The sequence below is a fragment of the Gopherus flavomarginatus genome, chromosome 2, assembly GCF_025201925.1.
Source record: "Gopherus flavomarginatus isolate rGopFla2 chromosome 2, rGopFla2.mat.asm, whole genome shotgun sequence".
Taxonomy (NCBI): domain Eukaryota; kingdom Metazoa; phylum Chordata; order Testudines; family Testudinidae; genus Gopherus; species Gopherus flavomarginatus.
In genome coordinates this window covers 37,694,461-37,710,875 of record NC_066618.1, presented here as the reverse complement: position 1 = coordinate 37,710,875, position 16,415 = coordinate 37,694,461, and the positions used below count along the sequence as shown (strand labels likewise).

General features: G+C 40.9%; 1 protein-coding gene across 2 annotated transcripts in view; it reads left to right on the top strand.

Moving 5' to 3' along the window:
- The window catches only part of ARMC3 (armadillo repeat containing 3), a 91,627-nt gene that overhangs the window by 24,932 nt on the left and 50,280 nt on the right, over positions 1 to 16,415 (top strand). For both annotated transcript variants that reach the window (XM_050937372.1, XM_050937373.1), the window contains 5 exons: positions 696 to 813; positions 5,082 to 5,207; positions 13,854 to 13,922; positions 14,248 to 14,423; positions 15,729 to 15,923. In XM_050937372.1, coding sequence (XP_050793329.1) covers positions 696 to 813; positions 5,082 to 5,207; positions 13,854 to 13,922; positions 14,248 to 14,423; positions 15,729 to 15,923 — 684 coding nt within the window. The remainder of the gene's footprint in view (positions 1 to 695; positions 814 to 5,081; positions 5,208 to 13,853; positions 13,923 to 14,247; positions 14,424 to 15,728; positions 15,924 to 16,415) is intronic.

Genomic DNA, 16,415 nt, shown 5'->3' with positions numbered 1-16,415 from the left:
GGGTGACTCCTGGTATGTTTAGTGGGTTTAAAGCTGATTATTGTTTTTACTGTGTTTTCGATGTAATCCTTTTGCCTTAAAAATAAGTGTGCTTGCTTAGAAAGAGCTTTTTGGCAACTTGTAACTGCTGGCGATATACTGTTCATAATCCTTGGAGAGAAAGCAAAACACAGGTGCTGCTGGCCTTTAGGCAGAATGGCTTGCTCCCCAGAGATCTGAGATCTGGCTGGGTAGGATATAGATGCAGGAGGTGTGGGGATATAGGTGCAGCTATCCTGAAACTGTGATACTCACTCACTCTGCTCAGCTCTGAAGGAGGTTAGTGGTTTTTGATTTGACAACAATCTAGGATCTCTGCTTTTGAAACTATTGCTGGTAAGTACTTTAATAAAACTTTGCATGTGTCATCTGTATAAGTTTCACCAAATTTATAATTTTGTGTTAAGTCAGCAATTTTAAAGGTGAATTTTTCCCTCTTATCTTTCAGCAGAAACTCAAGCTGTTATTAGGAAAGATGAAAAAGTAATGTCCTTGAATCCTATTGAAAACCCATTTTAACATATCTAACCGGCCTATAAATCTTAGACTGAATTAAGTCTGATTTTAAAATTATATATATATATATAGTGGGCTGCTGCATTGAACAATAAGGCTTAGTACAACTCAGAAAATTCTCTTCTCTTTTGTGTTTGTAGTTTGATCCTTTATCGATTGAAAGCAAAAAAGCAGCAACAGTGGTGCTAATGCTTAATTCTCCAGAAGAGGAAGTTTTGGCTAAAGCATGTGATGCTATATATAAATTTGCATCAAAAGGTTTGTCTTTTCGTGATCAGTCTCTCTCCACATTTCCTAAGTTTCCTGGACTAGTTGTCTGGCATTTTTATAGTTTCCATACTCTAACTATCCTGCTTGTCAGTAGATGTTCCTCTTGGAATTTTGTAGAATATTTATCATGTATTATTTACAGTTATAAGGAAGTCCTATGTTCTGCATGAAGTTAATTTTTTGCATCTTTTAATAATAAAACTTACCTTGAATGTAGGATAGTCTAAATCTGTTCTATCTTGGGCATGAGATTGTGGCATCTTGCATATTATAATTTGCTATGCGGTACATAATTTAAATTGGAGAAATAGTTATTTCAAGCTTTTTGCATCTCTGGGGATTTGTTTGTTTCCTTCTTTTTGTATTTTGCATTTAATCCTTCTTTTCTTTTCTTTTCTTTTCTTTTCTTTTCTTTTCTTTTCTTTTCTTTTTCAAGAACAGTTCTTCCATAGTAGAAGATCCTCATGAGAACAATCAGCCTCAATCGTTATTACATGTCTGGGAATCAAACAAGTGTCTAGTATTCCAAATTCCCTAAATTTTCTTGTTTAAATTATATATAATCAAGGCACTTTGTGTGTGGCACATCAAACATAACATGGGCAGGGCCATGTTTTTGTTCTGGGTTTTTACAGAACCTAAAAATGGCCTAACAAAATGGGGTCCTGGTTTTTAACTGGGGCTCCTGGTCTTATGGTAACAATAAAAATAATAATTAATAAAGGAACCCACTGTTATGTGGCCCTGCCTTTCCCAAATTCTCTCCCACTCCCTCCACTCCACCTAGTCTAGTCTAATTAGTGTACTGTAGTGGCATCTTTGGTTTAATTTATTTTTATATGATATTCCATCTATTTTATGTTGCCCTAAATTGTAAGGTTTCTGTGTGCTGCAGATTTTTGTATTGACAGAAATTGATGACATTGTTAAAGTTGGTAGAGAAAACCTGAAGCTTTTGACTGCTGGCTAGGGAGCATTTAGGGTTTCTGGAATCCTGGAAGGTATGCAGTCTGGGCTTGGTAAACAATATGCAGTTGAGGCTTTAGGTTCTGAGGAGAAGATGCAGCAATATTTTGGGCAGGGTAGAGATTACTGTAAATTTGAGGAGAGAGGGTTGAATTCCTTGTTTCCAACCTCAACGGCCCTTGACAGCTATCCCTTTGCTCACCGCAACAATACTGTATCTGCCATCATGTCCAAAAATGACAAACATATTAGTTTGTTGTTTCTGCTAAATTAATAACCTATTAAATAGTTAATGTGAATATTCTGCTGATGCCGCAGTGGGCTAGTGTACTTTTGCAATCAGCCCTGAATAGGGGTGTGTCTACACTGCAGTTGGAGATGTCATTACGGTTCAGGTAGGCATATTTGTGTGAGCGTTAATCTGTCCAGCACAGCTAAAAATAGCAGTGAAGATGCAGCATAGGCTGTACAAGCCCACCTAGAAACCTAGGTACATGCTCACTTTTCTAGCCCACGTCATGGTCCATGACATTGCATGTGCACTGTTTTAGCCGCACTAGCTAGATTAAAGCTAGTGCACGTATGCTTACCGGAGCTGCAGTCAGACCCCCGATAGCAGTGGAGACATATTCTAGGTAGTGGGACTTGTCTTCACTGCAGAGTTAACTCAGGTAATAACTTCAGTCCAATCCACACACAAAAAATGGTTCACTGGTGCCGTTAATTTGAGTTGGCTAGAGGGAGTATAGGCTAAAACCTGAGTAAGCGCAGTTCACCAGCTGCTAACATGACAACTCTGCAGTGTGGACACAGGCTAGCTCCACAAGTGCTGCTCGTCCTCTAGTGCCATCCCATAGTCCTGTCCCCTTGGCCCATGTGCCCTGAAGGGACAGACAAGTTCTTCCACAATTTGCTGGGAAATAATTGATGGAGCATCTCAGCTTACTCCAGTGCTAAGAACCACAGGCTGTGCTCCCAGTAGTCTTAGCACCACACATGAGTGAGTACAGCAGCAGTGCAAACACAGCAGCTTGAGTGTTACTTCACAGTGTGGCTGCTCTCACTTGAACTAGGCTAACTTGAGATGAGTAACTTGAGTGCTGATAACAGGAGTTACTCCTTGAGTGAAGACATACCCCTGGTGTGTGGTGGGGCTGCCCCAAGAACAATTCCTTCTCTGCTCCCACTTGCTTGCAGTAGAGTAAGTTATTTCATGCCTTTTAATGGAGCAGCTGTCTCCTCATTGTGTGCCTGGTCAGCTACTCTGGACAGCACACAGTAGGGACAGAGCACTCTCCCCTCCCTCCCTGCCCATCTCCTCTAAGTGGGGATGGTTAGATAAGCAGTCCCTACACTGTCCCCTGTGGCCAGAGGCATAATCTAAGCAAGGCTACAAAGAGGAGAAAGGGCGGGCTTTACTCCCCTCTTCTTCTGTGCAGCCAACTAAGGGCTGTGACAGTCTACCTCAGAGCTGTTGTTTTAGTCTATCTGCAGACACAGGCAAATGCCAGTACATCTGTTTCCATTTGATTCACATTTGACAACCATTTTTAAATGAAGGTTTGAATTCTCAGTTTCAATTAGGAAGCAATTAATGTGGTTATTTATTTGTATTATACCACAGGCCTGCATATTGTACAAGAATTTGACTCCCCAGGTTACTTTCACCTTCTCTGCAGCTAACATTCCCAGGGCCATGTTCCCTGATGGTGCCCACTCCCATCTCAGATGCTTTGATACTGTTATTCTGCCATGCAAAACTACCCAATGGCTCATTCTGTTTGTGGCTTTTCCAGAAATGGATTTGTTAAGCTTGCCCAGCGCTTCCCATTATAAGACTTGGTTTTCAGTTTTTATAACTTTCCCAGACTTTAACCACTTGGGCTGAACTTTTCCATGCTAGATGGCTGTCTCAGGCTGAATCTTATTTTTGCTGGAACTTTCCAAAAGGCATTTCCAAGAGCTATATTAAGAGAAAATATATTGTTTTGACTAATTAACATACTGGTTGTATAGTTTTTTGGTGAAGTTGTAGCACCTTCCTGTTTTGGAACAAGGACTTGAAATTTGATTGAGGGAAGTGAGTTTGCTCTAATGTCAGGAATGTGGCTTTGCTATTTCTGTGAAAAATCACCCAAATTCGACAAGATATGAATGAGCCTTGAAAAACCTCAGTTTGCACATGCCCAGTCGAGATATTATACAACTTGTCTGCTGAATTGTAAAATGATTCTTTGTATTGAGCAAGCCCATCTGTGCATGGCTCTTCTGTGTGATTGGACTGTGCATGTTCCATCCCCCCAGAGTGACTGAGTATATTGCCTTTGGAGGCTGCAGGGACTGAGCAGTACTCTCCATACAGATTGCTATCAACAGATGGGGTCACGGCAATCACTACTGTGCAGAGGACGTCATTTTGCTCCACATAGTATGACCTTGCACGTACGGGGCTTGCACGGTCATGACGCATGGAGGACACCATTTTGCTTTACAAAATGTGGTCCTCTGCACAATGTGAGTTCATATGTATGGAGTGTGTATGGTCATACTGTACAGAGAACGTCAGTTTGCTCTTCAAAATGGTGTCCTCCATGCTGTCTGGGGTTCCAGCAGGAAAAACTTCATTAAAGTGGGGTCATGCCAGCAAAACTTTGGGAACCCCTAGGTTAATAACATGGATCTTGCTTGTTCCTTGCTCTTTTGTTAGGTTGGTGTTGGTGGTATCCCTTCAGCCTAGTGCACCTTGGATCAACACCCCATTGAGATGCATAGGGCAGTGCACAACTTTCAGAGCTGTTGTTTCAGGCTCTCTGAAGACAAGCAGTTACACTTGGTTCATGTTTTCAAACTTTTCTTCACAATCATATGGGCTAGAAACTTATTTTATATTTTCATAAGGAGTCTGAGGTGATCATATGACTCCAAGAGCTGAGGTCTTAGACCTGGGCCTTTAGTGCCTATGCTTTAATCCAGACCTGGATGTGACATCACATCTATGTGAACCATACATTTTTTTATTTACATGTGGTCTATTATGTTTAATACTGCAGTGTTTAGGGCTATAATTCCATCAAAGAATTTTAATGACAGTGTTATGTTAGACTGCTTTATTTTAGATCATTTTGGTACTATTTGAAATATATTCTGTAATCCAATAAAGACATTGATATCAATAATACCTTATATTTATATGTATGTATATTGCATTAGTATTAATTGCTTTTTGTTGCATTCTGGTCTAAGGTATTTTCAATAATTCATATAGGAATTTAAACCTAATTACTGTTTAGGTGATGAAAACAAAGTGACCCTCCTTAGTCTTGGAGCTGTGGAGCCTTTATTTAAACTAGTCTCACATGAAGACCCACTTGTGCGCAGAAATGCCATCATGGTATTTGGGATCATGGCTTCTAATAGTAAGAGTCTTCAGTTTTTAATTTTTGTCATTAAATTGCATTTTGTAGAAATACAATTGATGCAGATATAGGTGGCGTGAAAGGAAACTGGGATACAAATTAAAACATCCTACTAACATTTGTTTCTTTGCTAATATGAAAAATACCTACACTAAAAAAAAAGCCACAAAGGACCAAATTTATCTCTGGTGTAACTCAATTGCCTGGGATATAGTTAGACCAGAAATGCATTTCAACCCAAATAACTTAATACTGATGTGATAATTAGGTCTAAATTCCAATGGCTAGCTACTGGAATTCTAGCATGTCTAGAAAGGCTTGATAACTTCCCTTTTATAGAAAGTAGAAGAAAAAGAATTAGCTACTGCTTACCATCCCCAGCAAAAGCTATGGTTAAATAAGTTATCTAAGAAAATGAAGAAGATATAAGTAAATAGTATTTTTACAGTCCCTTATAAGTTTTCATCCTGCTAGTATCACAGACAATGTCACTTTTTTGTAAGTAGAATGACCAGACAGCAAATGTGAAAAATCGGGATGGGGTGGGGGGTTTAGGAGCCTGTATAAAAAGAAAAGACCCCAGAATCAGCACCTATAAAATCGGGACATCTGGTCACCCTATTTGTAAGTAACCTGACCAACTTTGTTTCCTGTCATGCCCTATTTAAATCTTTTCACTGTCTGCCCTCTGCTTTCCATACCAAGTTCTAGCTTCTGGTTCTGACATTCAAGGTACTGCACAGCTCCCCACCTGCTTACATTTCTGCTTTGGTTTCTTCCTACTCTTCCTCTTGGCTCTTTTGCTCCGTAGCAAGCTTCTTTCTCACTGACTCCCATTGTAAGCTGTTCCCCTTTTCATCATCATGCCTTCTTCCATACTGCCCCTTATTTTTGGAACACATTCCCATTTCTGGTGCACCAACAATTGCCTTAAGGCTGGGTCTGAAGAATCTGCCCCTGTAAACATCTAGGTCCTTTCCCTTTATGGAGGTTCACCTCTAACTGTTTCTCCTCCAGTACAAACATGAACACTGTGACATGTTGATAGGCTGCAACACAGCATCATAATATTATGGTATCGACTGTCTCAAAGAGTAAGTGTCTCAAGTCAGCTCTTGAATCTGTGTCTCCTGTTGGCTGTGTTTATGCTAAGCAAATGGTCAACAATAATGTCTTTTAAAAGTCTCTCTCAAAATGTCTTTGTCATAGTTTTTACAGAACCCATAAAAATTACATTTTTTGAGAATCAGATATGGAATTTGCTATGTGTGCTCTGTCATCAGGAAATTAGAAAATGATTACTTTGAAAAACAAATTCTTCAAAGATTATTTTAGGGCAATAAAAAAATCCTTAATCCTTGCCAAACAACAAATTGTTGTTTATTCCAAAGGTTAGGTTTGGGTGTCTGCTGCCTAAATCTTTGCAATAACTAGTAAGTTGAATAACTTGTCAGAAGCAAGTATTCTTTGATCAGTGTGCCTGTGGATGCTCCACATTAAGTATGCATGTACCCCTGCACCTTTGATTGGAGATTTTTGATAGCAGTGCCTGATTGGCCCGCTCATGCACCCTACACATCCTCTTGCCCTGTACAGAGGCTGTATAGTACTCCTGATGGAATTCTGCGCAAAAAAAAATTCTGCACACCATATTTTAAAATTCTGCATATTTTATTTGTCACTAATAAATGTGCAGGCTCCAGCATGGCAGTGGGGAACACAGGCCACTGGCTGCATGGAGGTGGGAGATCACACTGCAGCCCTCCTCAAAATATGGAATTGGCGGTGAGGCTGCACCCAATCCTGACACAGTGCAAGGGCCAGGCCTGTCCCAGAAACACCCTAGTGTCCTGCCCCTCCACATCAGGTGCACCAAGATAGCAAGTGAGAGGGACAGAATCTTGCATGCACACCCAGCTCTGGCCCCTGATCCAGGTGTGGGACAAGCAGGCTCAGCTCAGCAGGATTCAAGTGTGGAGGGGCTTAGTGTGGGGAGATCCAGGCGTGGGGTGAGAGGATTCTGTATGGGACACTTTGGGTGCCGGCAGCCAGTGGGGGGCGGGGTTCTTGGTAAATGGGGGAAGGGCTCAGAGGGGGTCTGGATGCAAGGGGGTGGGGCTTGGCAGGGTGGAGATTAGGGGTGTGGAGGGGTGAGCTCAGCACTGGGGCTTAGGTGTGGCAGGTCCGGGTGCTTAGGGGTTGGGTGGACAGAGGAACAGCTCCTCGTACAGTTACCCTGCCCATGGTGGCTGAGGAGCAATGCGGGCAGTAAGCAGGGGGATATGCAGAGCTTCCTGCAGCTGGAGGAGGTTTCTGGAGGTAGGTCTGACCTAGTCCTGGACATTTCTTGCAGGGGAAAAGGAGCTGAGCCTGGCGCAGGGTAGGAGCCAGTGGCTGGAGCATCTCCAGGCCCACTTCCCTCCCCTCTCACCCTCTGCAGTGATTTATCTCTCCACTGGCTGCTCTGGGTGCCCAAAATGACATGCCCACACTGCTGGGGAGGAGTGTGTGACTGCTGTTGCGGTTTCCCTTTGCTTCCCCATCAGAAAGTCATTTTCTGCAGGAAGCAAGGATGCCTGTGGACGACATGAATTCTGCATGTGCGCGTAGTATAGGGATTCATGGATTAACTGCCCTCAGTTCTTCTCCACTATCTTCGGCCAGAGATGGAGTCTAGCATGTGTCAGTTTATTGTGCACCTCTTCCATCCTGTATTAGTGTTTTAGCTTCTACAATTAGTCCCTATAGTAGCAGGTTTAGTAGCTTACAGTTGTAGGAACATTTGATCTCCCTTGTTCTTTTCTTCAAAAAATTTGTTTTTTTCTTTTTCCTCTATGGAGAGGCTTGAACAAATTTTCTCCTTTCAGGGATATCAGGCTCCCCAGACTTTTGAAAGGTGCCTTTCTTGTCAAGAAGCAATTCCTTTTAGTGACAGGCACTCCCAATGCATTCGTTGTTTGGAAGACTCTCACGTTCCCAGCAAGTGTAAGATCTGCTCTTCTTTTAAAGGAAGATCCCAGAAGAACAGGGAAATAAAGTATAGGCTGTTAAAGATGGAGCAAGCCTGGAGATTGGCTGCTGAACAAGGGGCAGAGAACCCCCCAGTACAGGGATCCTCCGCTTCTGTCAGTTCCCGTCATCAAGATCATGGTCACCAGAGCTTCCAAGGGGAAGAAGGCATCAAACCTGCAGTCTCCAACACTCTTTATGAGAGAGGTGCCTATAACTGTGACACTGAGAGCTTCCTACTCAAAGTATAAGGAAGGGAGAAGAGGAGCAGAACAGAGTTCCTCATCAAAGAAGATCTGGTCACTGGAAACCTCAGACCCCCAGAGGAGTGCTAGTGAGGCTCTGAGTACTTCAGGTACCGTGAAGAATTCTAAGAATTCAACTAAGTTCCATTCCTCAGGAGTAAAGGGCTCAGTACCGAAGATTATTACCAAGAGACTGGCTTCAATGGAATCCTCAGCCCCCTTGGTACAGATGTCAGTGCCTCGCACAACAGCTTCTACAACATCATTGGGGTTGGTATTGAGTTCTGTTGTGCTGCCAGTACTGCAGGAATTCCAGTACCCGAAAAACCATTTGGTACTGAATGAACTCAAATCTCCACTCCTTGCAACCTCTGGACATCTCTCAGTAGCAAAGTTGACGGGGTCATGGCCTGCTCATGTTTCCATGAGATCTACCTCTTCTTCATCTTCCACTACCCATGAGAAGAGGATGTCACCACAGATACAATATATAGAGGAGCATTCTGACTCAGATTCTGAACTTACTGTTCGAGGCTCTCCGATTTAGTCCAGGAGATGTTATTCTCTGTTACAGATGTAACAAAGGCAGGACACCAGACCCCTGCCTTCCAACATTTGGGATAACCAGTGTTGGATACCTCCCCCCATGCCTTATGGTCTTCCTTATTTGCCTTACTGGGATCCCCTTGCAATTTTGAGGGACCTAAACTCAGTTTCACAGGGAACACAGAAGACTTTTTCCTGGTACCATCCATCCCTCCTCCCCATTCTGAGCCCAGGGATACCTTTGAGGAGCAAGAGGCAAGGGCAGACGAGGTTACCCCCTGTCATCACCAAATGAGGCAGTAATGCCACCACCACCATCATCAGCTGATGAGACAATCCCAGATGAAGTAGGTTACTGACACTCTGCAAATTCCCCTGGAAGAAGTCCTGGATTCCCATCACAAGCTTCTGAACATATCACACACCTCTATCGCAGCATGGGTGGTATGCCAATTAATGAAGCTCTCCTTGAGCCAGCAAGGTTCATCTGGCAAATTACAGCAATGCCTCCCTCCCTATGCAAGAGGGCTGATAAAAAAATATTATGTCTCAGCCAGAGATTCTGAGTTTTTATTTTCTTATCCAGCACCAAATTATTTAGTCTGAATCCAGTCAATGAAAGGGGAAGGCAACATACCCAAAAACCTACCCCTTATGATAAGGACCAGAAATGTTCAGTTTAGGATAGCTAACCACCAGGCGCTGATGTCAAAATATGTCTATCTGAACTACAGAAGCTTAATGCTTCTATTGACCATTTACCACAGGAACATCAAGAACAGTTCAGAGCCATAATAAAGGAGGGTCAGCTTAGCAAAAACTTCACTGAAGTCTTCACTCAATGTGGCAGATACTGCAGCCAGGTCTATTTCCACCTCCATAGCAATGGTGTGAGCTTCCTGGCTTCAGTTGTCTGAGTTTCCACAGGAGGTTCAATCGACCAGTGAAGATTTATCTTTCGATGGCCACAAGCTTTTTGAAGACTTCACGAATGACTCGCTTCATATCCTAAAGGATTCTGGAGCAGCTTGCAAATGAGAGAACATTTAGCAGGTCTCAGTTAGCACAAATATCTTGCCCTGCTCAATTTTTCGCCTTCTGTAGTCCACCAATACCACTGGTAAGAGCCTGAGATTTTCAAAGAAAAAGCCTAGAACTACCTTTACTGCTTCATGCCAACCTTCAACATTGTCCAAACACCAGTTTAGATGGTTTGGCTGAGAGTCCAAACCACCCAATGACCAGGTTTTTTCAGCTGCATGATACAACCCCCTTCCTCAATTCGGACACTTCCTCTGTCTTTTTCAGGAAGCATGAGGGACTATAACGTCAGACAAATGGGTATTGGAGGCCATTACTTTGGTTTATACTATCCAAATTATCTCCATCCTGTCCTTCCAACCCCTGGCCCTCTTCAGGGACCCCTCTCACTATCAATTGCTGAGACAGAAGATCTCATTGCTTCTAGGAGCCATAGAACCAGTCCCACCTCAATACAGAAGAAAAGGATTCTATTCAAGATATTTTCTGATACTCAAGAATAATGGGGGTTGGAGACCGTTATTAGATATCAGACAATTGAACAAGCATATTGACATCTTAAATTCAGTATGGCTTCCCTAACAGCTATAATTCCCTCCCTGGAATTAGGGAACTGGTTTGCGATCCTTGATCTCAAAGATGCCTATTTTCAAATAGAGTTTCACCCCTCTCACAAAAGATTTCTTCATTTCACATTCAATCACAATCATTACCAGTACTATGTCCTACCCTTTGGCTTGTCATCTGCCCCACGAGCTTTCTTAAAAATCATGGTGGTCATACCATGTTGTTCAGGAATAACTGTTTTTCCCTACCTCAAAACTGGCTCCTCAAGGGTCAATCATATCAGAGGTTTGGTCAGCAGCTCAAACAACAACTTCACTATTCCAAAGTCTAGGTCTGCATATAAATCTTGAGAAATCAATATTGACACCTACACAACAATTGTTTTTGGAATGTTTCCAGATTCAGTAACAGGCAGAGCTTATCTCCCTCTTGACAGGTTCTTTGCTTTGAAGGACTTTATTCCAAAAATGCAGCTCAGCCCTCAGGTTCCAGCAAGGGCATGTCTGCAACTACTGGGACACATGGAAACTTGAGTTTTTGTGACCCAAAACATCAGGTTGCATCTTTCATGTCTCCAGGGGTGGCTCAGGATAGTTTATGTACCCAACAAACATAGCTTGAACAAGAAGGTGTCTGTATCCAGCCAGGTCCTACAGTCATTCACTGGTTTGTGCAGGAATCCTGTTCAACCAGAATTCCCCAACAGTCATAATAACATTGGACACTTCCCTCTTGGAATGGGGAACACATTTGGGTCCTCACGCAGACCCAGGCAAATGGTCAGAATAGGAACAGTGCTTGCACATCAATCTGTTGAAGTTAAGAGTGATCAGAAATGCTTGCCTCCACTTTCTTCCCCTATTAAAAGACAAGTCCATCAAGATCATGACAGACAACATAGCATGCATGTATTATATGAATCACCAGGACAGAGTGCGTTTCCCCCTCACTCTGCACCAAAGCAGTAAAACTTTGGAACTGGTGCACAGCCAATCAGATAGTCATCTCGGCTTCTTACTTCCTGGGTATACAAAACAACATGGTGGACAACCTCAGCAGACATTTCTCCTTAAATTACAAATGGGAGTTGGAATTTCGAGTCCTCAACAAAATATTCCTAGCTTGGGGATTTTCAGAAGTCAATCATTTTGCCACAGTAGCCAAAACAAAGTGCAGGAAATTCTGTTCCAATGGGGTACCAGTCTCTAGGAGATGCTTTCCTCATTACATGGACAAAACATCTTTTTATGCATATACTCCAACTCCATTGCTCTTAAAGGTCCTTATTAAGATCAGGCAAGACCAAGCCAAAGTCATTTTGATTGCACTAACTTGGCCAAGATAAGTTTGGTTTCTTTACCTGATCAAACTCACCACTTGCTTTCTGTGACAGCTCCCGATCAAACTGCAACTGTTGTCTCAAAATGTGGGTCAGATGCTTCACCCCAGTCTGAATGTTCTGAAATCGCAAGCTTGGTTCCTGAATGGTTCTTGGGACTAGAAGTCACTTGCTCATCAAAGGACAAAATGTACTTTTAAATAGCAGAAAGGAATCTACAAGACATCATACAAGAAATGGAGAAGATATAATCTTCGTGTAACCATCATCTTTCTCCTGTCCAGTCGTCTCTTTCCTGAGTCTTGGATTACCTGTTGGAATTGAAAAATTCAAGCCATTCTGTGAGTTCTGTCAAGGTTTAGCGGTGACAGCAGCTTTCCATGTGCCAGTAGAAGGTTTCTCAGTGTTTGCTCCTCTGACCACAGTGAGATTCCTAAAAGGATTTATCAGTCTTTTTCCACAGATTAGAGTCCCTACACCACTTTGGAATCTAAACCTCATTCTTAATCGTCTCATGGAACAGTCCTTTGAGCCACTAGCTACATGCTCACTGATACATCTGCCTATGAAGATGGCCTTTTTCATGACTGTTACTTCTGCTCAAAGGATTGGGATGATGAGAGGCTCTAATGACAGATCCTACTTACACGTTGTTCTCTAAGAATAAGGTATCTTTATGATCCCAGCTACAGTTTTTACCTTAAGTGTCTTCTGAATTTCATATCAACCAAACTATTCACGTTCCAGGGTTTTTTTCTAAGCCTCATCAGTCTGCACGTTAGTCTGCCTTTCATATATTAGATGTTAAGAGGGCATTAGCCTTTTAGTTGGACAGAACTATGCCATTCAGCAAGCCCCCTAAACTGTGTTTCTATTGCAGACAGGTGCTCCCTAAGACCTACCACTCAGAGGCTTTCTGAATGGACCTATGGATGCATTATTGCCTGTTTTGGTTTCGCTGAGATTACACCTCCCCTAAGAATGACTGCTGACTCTACTAGATCAGTCTACATCTCTAGCCCTACTCAAAGATGTTCTGGTTGCTGAAATTTGCAGATCTGCAACATGGTCCTCAGTTCACATGTTTTCTGATGACTATGCTTGAGTTCACGCTGCAAGATCATATGCAGTAGGTAACAGTTCTTTCTTCAGACTCTGTTCCGAAACGCCTACCTTCTTAAAGGGTTACTGATAATGAGTCACCTAAAGCAGAACACCCACAGGGACACAGATCTTGAAGAACTTGAGTTACTGCACAAGGTGAGTAGCCTCTCCTTTTCCTGCGTCTTTTGATGGAGTATTTCATGAATCTTGGGGATGTATCTGTAAATCAAAACAATAAAGAATGTCTTCTTTAAAAATTGTATGCACTTTGATATTTGCAAGGCTCCGTCTGTCATATGTTCACTCTGCCCATTACCATCTCACTAGGATCCAAGTTATATATCTCTCCTAGCTATAGCGATATTTATACTATAGCCTCTACAGTGGCACAGCTATGACACTGCAGCTGTGCTGCTGTAGCACCATAGTGTAGATGCTTCCCACATTGAATGAGGGTTTTTTCAGTGATGTAGTTAATCCAGCTCTTTAAGAGACGGTAGCTAAGTTGACAGAAGAAGTCTTCTGTTGACTTAGTTCCATCTATACCAGGGGTTAACATGACCTGACTATGGTGCTCAGGGCACAAAATTTTTCACAGTCCGGAGCAACATAGCTAGGTCAATCTAATTTTTAAGTATAGAGAAGGCATAAGTCAGTTTCTCAGGATCAGGGAGTAGCATTAAGCAACCTCATTTAGTTTTCACCTTGCTTTTCATTCTGTGCATCAGCTGTATTTCTACATTATTTCCATCTAACCACACAAAAATCTTCATATTTATTTTTCTGTCATTGTAGATGACGTCAGAAAATTATTAAGAGAGCTAGATGTCACAAATTCAGTCATAGCTCGGCTGGCGCCAGAAGGTAACCTGCAGTGCTCCTTTGTGAAAAAATACTGTCAAAAGTAATTTACTTTCACTGTCTGATTAGGCAATTTAATAAAAAGCTTTCTTGTAAGTTATGATTTGTCATAACACATTAGATAAGTGATTGACCTAATGCTTTTATAGCCACAATTCAGTAATTTATTGAGCATTAAGATATGTTATGTAGATTGAACAGCATATTTATAGCAATGTAAGGTAAGGTTAACAGCTATGTTTATTGACTTTCAAATAATATTTTAACCCAATGGATGAATGCGCATATATTCTATTGAACAAAACCTAATTTTATTTTCACCCTGTAGAAGATATAGTTGTCCATGAGTTTGCCAGTCTTTGCCTAGCACATATGGCAGTTGAATATACCAGTAAAGTGCAAATATTTGAGCAAGGTGGACTAGAACCACTTATCAGATTGCTAAGTAGCCCTGATCCTGATGTTAAGAAGAACTCTGTCGAATGCATCTATCACCTCGTACAGGTAATTACAGAGGCAGATAAGCATTGTATTTTTATTTCTTTTCTAGAGATTAATCACTTTAAAATATCTGGCTCTATTCCTGTAATATCTAGAATTTATCAATTTATTAAAGAATCACTTAATTTCAAAGGGTCTGAGTCTCATCTCAGTTTCAGCTATAGTTTTACTTTACTATAGCTCTTTTGACTTCAGCTCAGTTACTCTTGATTTGCACCAGTGTGAGCAAGATCAGAATCAGACCCAAAAACGTTTGTTGAAATAAAAATCTTGCTTTTTCATTTGGCAAGTCTTTATCCCCATACTAAGGGTTACAGAAATGTCTGTCTATCTAAAACTGCACAGATAGGATGATTAAAATTGCATCTTGCCTTATTCTTACAAACAAGTCCACGGCAATGATTTTGAACTTATTCCTAAATATAGATGAAAACTGTTGTCAGTTTTTTTTCCATATGGGAGGAAGGTATTGTAATTGACTACTTTCACAATCAGCACTAATGTCACTCATATGTTGCTTAGCAAAACAATGGCACAGTTGTATAGTAGTTCTTTTCAGAGGCTAGGCAAATGAATTCAGTAATGAATTAAATTCATGGCTCTCTCTTTTGGGGCATCAGAACAAGTCTTTATTCTGAATCATGTTTTGCTGTTTCTCCTCTCTTGCTATCTTCCTGACTTTGTTGCAGGGTGTATCTGGATAATTGCACCAGGTGCTTGCTTAAATTGATAAGGAAAACTACACATTGCACAGGTGCAATATGCTATTATAAACAGATTGTAACTACTTTATTCCTGTACCATTTTAATATGGTATAGTATACGCTCTTCATTGAGCAATATAGATATAGATTAGATATATATGCAAAGGCTGAAATATTAAACAAAACCAGGTTTTCAGTTATTGAAGCCTAAGAGAGGAAACCAGACAAGTGCCTCAAAGTGTGAAAAAGTTTTTTTGTCACTATGATAACTTGAAATGATCAAACTAAATTTCACCAAACTTTTCAAAAAAATCCATATATGGACTGAGATAAGCATCAATATTTTCAGCCTCCTCAACCATAACTACACATTATAATTAATACTTTAGTAATGCAAAATTCTTTTGACTCTTTTGAATATTGTTTTGTGGAACACTTATTTCAATTTCCATTTTTAGCCCAAATGGAATGAAACCTTCCGAATTAAAAGTTGCAAAATATTAGCTCATTAATATATATGTGAAATCAGAGTGTCTTTGCTCTTTATATAAAGCCAACAATTGTGCTATCAATTATACTTACTCAGTTTGGTATTTCACTGCAGGATTTTCAAAGCCGTGCTGCAGTTCGTGAACTAAACGCAATTCCTGCCTTGCTGGAACTGCTGAAATCTGAATATCCAGTTGTTCAATTGTTAGCTCTCAAAACCTTTGGTGTAATTAGCAATGACAGAGAAACCAGGATAATACTGAGAGAAAACCAAGGATTAGATCATCTTTTTAAGATACTGGAAACTAAGGTACAGTTTATTTGTAATATGAACTATAAATGTAAACTTGAAAAAGTGTGTTTCAGATATTCTGTATCCAGTCTTCATCCATGCATCCAACTAAAGAAATGAATGTCATCATTTTAAATTTGTTGTTGTGGGAAGTAAGAGCTGACAAATTGACAGAGTAAACCAAATCCAGAGAAATGTTCGTTAATGCTATTTCTTTGAAAAATATAAACAAAATAAATATGTGCCTTTTGAATTTTTTGCCCCCTTTTGTGTAACCAGAGTAGTAATAATTAATTTGAAAAGACTGAATGTAGTATGTGTCATTAATGGGTCATTCATGAATGAGGTACTAAACATAAGGATGGCAGAATGGTGCCCAAGAAGAGCAGCAGCCTAGGTAGTTTTTGTCATTGCTGTGGTACTGATCAGTAATATGCAGAGAGCTGATAAAGTAAAGGAAATGTTTCTCTCATATTAACCATCATCTGGGAAGCAGATTTGTTTTTGTTT